Raw genomic sequence first — 7,297 nt, 5'->3', positions numbered from 1 at the left:
GATCTCTGTGCTGCGAAGGGAGACAATACCTTGGCAGCCTCCTCTATAACACTCTAGATTTGTGGCTTCTGCACCATGTTTAAAGTGCCCCGATGCAAACTTGTTTTGTGTGGATACAATAAACTTCCAAAGTGGAAGTTTGTTTACTTCAAACAATTTTTCTTTTTTTGCTTCTTGGGTACATTCCACATTTTCCCTACCCATGTTCGCCATGCCTCACCTGTTGGACATGAGCAGAGAACATAAGAGATGTCCTGCTTTTCTCAATAAGGTGAGACACTGTTACTATAATCCGACAACCCTGTGGTGGATGGGCCGTCCGATCAGAGGTCTACTCCAGTGGAGTCAGCGGAGGCACCGACAGTGTGTAAACGCATCATTTGCCATAACACTAAATATGCATTTCATGAGTCCTAAAAATGTTTAATTGAACTACAGGGCTGCTTCAGGTTTCACATGCAAAGACCAGGCAGTAAGGCAGCAGTCATCTGCCACTCATTGTCGGTGCGCTGTAATTCAAACTTCCATCCAGGCAAGCTGGGGCAGATACTCTATCTCAGTGGTAATCAGACATAATATCGAAATTTTTATATCGATATGACATAATGTCGAAGATTTTATATCGTAGGTAAAATATATCGGAATAAAGAAATATCGAATACAAAAATATCGTAATTAGTATGTGTATCATTATATCGAAAGTAAAAATATCGGAAGACAAAATATCGACAATAATAAATATCGTATAATAGTAAATAATAGTAAAAAAAAATAATGTATGCAAAAATGTTAGTATAATTATTAAAAGTAATATAGAAAAAATAATAAAAAAATAAAATTAATATTATAATGAATAAAAATACATATATATTTTTAGGAGCAGGTTATTGGGTTTCTAGGAGATAAGGGTGGGGAGTGTTTTAAAATATATATTAAAAAATATTTTAAAATTAAAAATATAAAAATAAAATTAAAAATATTAACAGATTAGAAAAAATATATATTAAAAAATTGAAGGTAAAAATGTTAAAATATAATTAAAAATCTTTTTATTTAAATAAATTATTATATTTATTAAAAATACATATATAATTTAGGAGTGGGTTATTGGGTTTATAGGGGATAAGGGTGGGTAGTGTTTTAAAATAGAAAATAATTTTTTTTAATAAATAATAAATTTAAATATAAATTTCAAAATTTTAATATATTTGAAAAAAATATATATATTGACATTTTTTTTTTTAAATTTCCAAAAATGTATAAAAAAAATAAAAATTTTTGGAGTATTGACAAAATATATATAAAAATAAATCATATTATTACCATTAAATATAAAAGTGCATATATATAAAAGGTAATATTTATTTTGAAAAATAATTATGATTTAAAAATCCAAAATAAAATTATTTTTTAATGATTTCATTAGTAGTTGTTACTTAAAATGTAGGGGAATAGGCTAGTGAGTCATTTGAGTAATAAATATAAATAAATATTAAAATATTTTAGGAAAGTATATAAAATTAAAAATACATTATTATAAATATTTACAATAAAAATAAATTTATAAAATTTGCAAAATCTTTCTAATTTTGATTTAAATATTGTAGAATAATCTTGGCTATATATGGGATAATTGTGGAGAATTTTTTATAAATTCTAGATTTATTACAAATAGTTTTTGTCCAGCACCTACTAATATTTTATGTAGACTGGAGTGGGAATAGTCTAATATATTTAATTAGTGTCCAGCACCTAATTCAATTTTATGTAGACTGGAGTGGGAATAGTAAATAATATTGAATTAGTGTCCAGCACCTACCTCATTTTTATGTAGACTGGAGTGGGAATAGTAAATTATATTTAATTAGTGTCCAGCACCTACTTCAATTTTATGTAGACTGGAGTGGGAATGGTAAATTATATTTAATTAGTGTCCAGCACCTACTTCAATTTTATGTAGACTGGAGTGGGATTAGTACATTTTATTCAATTAGTGTCCAGCACCAACTTCAATTTTATGTAGACTAGAGTGGGAATAGTAAATTATATTTAATTAGTGTCCAGCACCTACTTCAATTATATGTAGATTGGAGTGGGAATACTAAATTAGATTTAATTAGTGTCCAGCACCTACATCCATTTTATGTAGACTGGAGTGGGAATAGTATTTTATATTTAATTAGTGTCCAGCACCTACTTCAATTTTATGTAGACTGGAGTTGGAATAGATAATTATATTTAATTAGTGTCCAGCACCTACTTCTATTTTATGTAGACTGGAGTGGGAAAAGTAAATTATATTTAATTAGTGTCCAGCACCTACTTCAAATTTATGTAGACTGGAGTGGGAACAGTATATTATATTTAATTAGTGTCCAGCACCTACTTCAATTTTATGTAGACTGGAGTGGGAATAGTAAATTATATTTAATTAGTGTCCGGCACCTACTTCAATTTTATGTAGACAGGAGTTGGAATAGATAATTATATTTAATTAGTGTCCAGCACCTACTTCAATTTTATGTAGACTGGAGTGGGAATAGTATATTATATTTAATTAGTGTCCAGCACCTACTTCAAATTTATGTAGACTGGAGTTGGAATAGATAATTATATTTAATTAGTGTCCAGCACCTACTTCAATTTTATGTAGATTGGAGTTGGAATAGATAATTGTATTTAATTCGTGTCCAGCACCTACTTCCATTTTATGTAGACTGGAGTGGGAGTAGTAAATTATATTCAATTAGTGTCCAGCACCTACTTCAATTTTATGTAGACTGGAGTTGGAATAGATAATTATATTTAATTAGTGTCCAGCACCTACTTCAATTTTATGTAGACTGGAGTGGGAATAGTAAATTATATTTAATTAGTGTCCAGCACCTACTTCAATTTTATGTAGACTGGAGTTAGAATAGATAATTATATTTAATTAGTGTCCAGCACCTACTTCAATTTTATGTAGACTGGAGTGGGAATAGTAAATTATATTTAATTAGTGTCCAGCACCTACTTCAATTTTATGTAGACTGGAGTTGGAATAGATAATTATATTTAATTAGTGTCCAGCACCTACTTCCATGTTATTTAGACTGGAGTGGGAATAGTAAATTATATTTAATTAGTGTCCAGCATATACTTCAATTTTATGTAGATTGGAGTTGGAATAGATACTTGTATTTAATTCGTGTCCAGCACCTACTTCCATTTTATGTAGACTGGAGTGGGAGTAGTAAATTATATTCAATTAGTGTCCAGCACCTACTTCAATTTTATGTAGACTGGAGTTGGAATAGATAATTATATTTAATTAGTGTCCAGCACCTACTTCAATTTTATGTAGACTGGAGTGGGAATAGATAATTATATTTAATTAGTGTCCAGCACCTACTTCAATTTTATGTAGACTGGAGTGGGAATAGTAAATTATATTTAATTAGTGTCCAGCACCTACTTCAATTTTATGTAGACTGGAGTGGGGATAGTAAATTATATCTAAATAGTGTCCAGCAATTAATTGATATTTATGTGCATTATTGTGGGAAGAGTTGTTTATTTATGTATGTAAATCAAGATATATACATTTTGTGTATGGAAATAATATATTTTTAAGATCATAATAGTAAAAACACAGAACATTTTTACCATTTTTTTCAATAACATAAATTTATTAGGTATTGTATATTTTGCAGAGATAATATTTTCCAAATTATATTATTGACATTTATGAAGCATGTATATTTGTAAAAAAATCTTTATACAAAATCACATTTTTTTAAAATAAGAAGACAATATAATATGCTTATATATAATATCACTTCTTTATACTGTTACATTTGTTGTTAGTAAATACAATTTAAAAATTAATATTAATATTTAAAATATTAATATTATTTTTTTACACAATAGATTTTTATACAAAAGTTTTTTAGATGTAGGTCTTTTTTTTACAAACAGAAATATGGTATCACAACATTGTGTAACATTTTATAACATTTCTAATAATTTTTAAATAAATATTATTTAATTCATAATATTTATTTGTACAGTTTTAATACATATTTCACAATTATTTAATACAAGAAAGAAAAAAACATTTTCTAAAATATAGTAGGGATTTTGTAATTATTTTAGGTGAATTTTCAAATATTTAATAATATGTTTCTTAGATTGGACTATTTTGTTACTTTTGGGTTCTTTATTTTGTAACCGGGTTAGGTCGTTTTGTGTCATTTGGATGAAGAGCAGCTCGCGGTTGGGAGAGACTTTATGTCGCTTAAGGTAACGTTTGTTTTATATGTTTTATGTGTGTTTTAATGTACTTTTGAGAGTAGTCTGCTGCTATTTACTGTTGTTAGATGTAAGTGAGTTGTATTTAAGTTTTTGAGATCGTTTATTTACGTGTGATAGCTACTCGTAGTTTTAGCTTGTTTTAGGCTTGTTTTGAGAGTTACTATATCCATGTTTTAAGTATATGTAGTAGGAATATAATGTTAATACTAATGTTAATAGTTGTTTATGTGTTGTTTTATGTGGGTGGGAATGTATGTTTCATATGTTTCTGTTCTAGGTGTTCGCCATATCGGAAGTAGCGTTTTTTTTTAAGGAAGTGTTTGTTAGTTTAACTGCATCGCTGCTGCGGCGATTTTTGCGCTGTGTGGCTTTTTTCATTTTTCCGTGTTACATGACGAGCTCAGCTCGTCATCAGCACACGCCACCCGTGGCTGATGACGAGCTGAGCTCGTCATCAGCAGCGAAGGGGTTAATTAGCTAATGGATTTCAAACACTTCTTTAAAGTTTTCGGTTTTCCTGGAGCGTTTCTTGTATTTTTTACACTTTTTCTGGATTTTTATGGTTCTTCGAAGGATCTTCATTGGATGGATTGTCGAATTTTGGTACAGTTGTATTTTGAATTTTTTTGGGGGGGGGCTAACTTTTCACTAACTGGATTATTTTGGTGGAGAAGGATTTTACTGGAATTGCAAAATGATTGGTAAGTTATTTTAATTTTATCTTTTGTGGGTGGGTAATGTAAATATTATTATTGTTTTGTTTTATAGTTATTATTTTTAAGTAATGTGTGCATATATATGTAATTAATTATTATATATATTGCATACATTAAAGAGTTTTAAAAATAAAGATTTAAATGTTATTCTGAATGTTTAGGTTTCATTTTTAGGGACTGGTTTGGTGTTGAGATTTATTTAGAGTAGTGTTTTGGCAATTATGTTTAAGTATTCAATGCCTTTTGTACTAGGATATAACTTTACTTGTTCCTCTAGGTATTTTTGCATTTGCTTGTTTTGTTTAGATGTTTTAGGGACTAGTTCAGTTATGGATTCCTCCATTCGGAATTCCTGGTAGCTTTGTTCTTTTTGTAGGCATTTAATAAAATGTTCTAAACTTGGTTTTGTTCTGCCAGTTGATTGTATAAAGGCATTGTGCCAACCTTCTACTGCATTGTTAGTTTTTGATTCACCATTTAAGGTGCTTCTGTAAACGTTCCACCAGGGTATTAGGAATTTAGGGTTTCTTCTGTGGCCAGATCTATGGAGTCTGCCTACCCAGGTGTCTTCAAAGTAGTCCAAAAATGGACTCAATTGTGCTTCATTTTGTTTATAAAAGGTGCTGTCTATTAGAATGTTGTAGTGTTCTGCTACGTCTGTTTCTGGAACGTAAGCCAGTGCTATGAGTTTTTTAATTTGATATGCAAAAGATGAGTTTGTTGCATATTCTACACTTAAGGTTGTTTTTTGTAGATGTCTCCAAAGACACTGGTTTAAATGGTAGTAGCAGCCTTGAATGCAGGTATGGGGGTGGATTTTAAGGATGGTTGAAAGCATTGCTTGCTCAAAATCTAGGATTATTTTCTCAGGAGAATAGTCATTTGTTTTTTGTTTGATTATATTCATTAATTCCATATATGTGGAATTAGTTTTATTTGGTAGTAGTGCATACAGTAGTGGTATGTTGCAGTTTTGATATAGGCCATGTACAGTGTATAATTGGAAAAAAGGTTTGGGACAGATGTTAAAAGTCCCATCCATCATCCAATATTGGCTTTGCTGAAGTTTTAATAGGTTCTTATTTGTTCCAAAAATTATAAGTCTTTTATCATTGTTTTCATTGTCGTAAATGATAAATGGTTGTTTGTTTAACGTTATAATTTGGTTGGCATTTAAAGTTATATCACTATATGTTCTTGGAGGTGGTGTGGTAGTAGTAGTAGCTCTTTTTGTTCGTGCTATGGTTCTTTTTAGTGAAAGAATATTTGGCATCTGTGTTGTGGCAGTTTTAGGAATTTTTGGAATTTCTTCTTTTAATATGACGTTGGTTTGTTTTTGGGAACCTGTGCTTGCCTCTTTTATATTTTCTAATGCTGTTCTAACTTCTATTTCAGTAACATTTGGTGGGTGGTTGTGTTCCCTAGTATAAAGTACAGTTGCTTCTCTAGTTGTTGCCCTTCCATAACACTTGTTGGAATAATATTTGCAACATTTCCAATTTACTTTCATTCCAAATTGTTTCTCTTGGGTATAAGTGTAACCCATGTAGCAGAGTAATAGCTTTCCTTTCTGGCTGGTTACAAATTCTGCTCCTTCAGTCATTTTGTTGTTTCTAAATCTACAAGAGATATATTTAATAGTTATTTAAAAGGAAATGTTTGTTTTTAAACTTAATTAAGTGAACAATTGTCTTGTATATACTTACTTATTTTTGAAATCTGTGAAATATTTTGATATGCTTAATTCTTTAGATGTGGACTGTGTTTTCCGATGTTGTTAGATTTGTTAGGAAAAAATAAATTTCTGTGTTATTACTTGATTTTGTGTATTGTTTGAGTTTCAGTGCCAATTTTTGCTATAAAACTGGCTACTAATAAGTGTAGGATTTTAATAAAGTTTGTGAAGATACTTACTTTCTTAGTTTTAGGTAGGATTTTGGAGTAGAGTTGTCTGTTCTTTTTTAGTAGAGTATTCTGTAGTGTTATCTGAAAATAAAAAGTACATATTTGTTAGAAATGTCACCATGTGTGTAGGTTTTTAAGATTTTACCAGTTACTTTAGTGCTTGAATATACTTACTTAGTGAGTTGTATTTTTGGTATTTGGATTTTGGATTTCTGTATTTTGTCAGTAGAGTTTTCTGTAGTGTTAGCTGGAAAAAAAATAGATAATTGTTATTAATTAGAACAAGTGCTATTTTTTGTCATTTTTACCAGTTAATTTAGTGTTTGGATATACTTACTTTGTTAGTTTTATTTTAGATATTGGAGTTTTGTTGTCTGTTC

The 7,297-nt window shown here is 29.5% G+C and overlaps 1 protein-coding gene across 1 annotated transcript; it reads right to left on the bottom strand.

The window, feature by feature from the left end:
• Nucleotides 1-5,211: 5,211 nt before the first annotated feature.
• LOC147722802 (uncharacterized) lies at nucleotides 5,212-6,615 on the bottom strand. Its single transcript, XM_086966891.1, has one exon. It carries the CDS (start codon nucleotides 6,613-6,615, stop codon nucleotides 5,212-5,214), a length of 1,404 nt encoding a protein of 467 aa, XP_086823017.1.
• Between the last annotated feature and the right edge of the window lie 682 nt (nucleotides 6,616-7,297).

The sequence above is a fragment of the Lissotriton vulgaris genome, chromosome 4_1 (genome assembly GCF_964263255.1).
Source record: "Lissotriton vulgaris chromosome 4_1, aLisVul1.2, whole genome shotgun sequence".
NCBI lineage: Eukaryota > Metazoa > Chordata > Amphibia > Caudata > Salamandridae > Lissotriton > Lissotriton vulgaris.
The sequence above is the reverse complement of the archived record's forward strand: the minus strand, read 5'-3'. Positions and strand labels throughout refer to the sequence as shown.

What these genes read in the sequence shown, in the direction of transcription:
- LOC147722802 (XM_086966891.1), bottom strand. Translation starts at nt 6,615, where the DNA reads ATGACTGAAGGAGCAGAATTTGTAACCAGCCAGAAAGGAAAGCTATTA.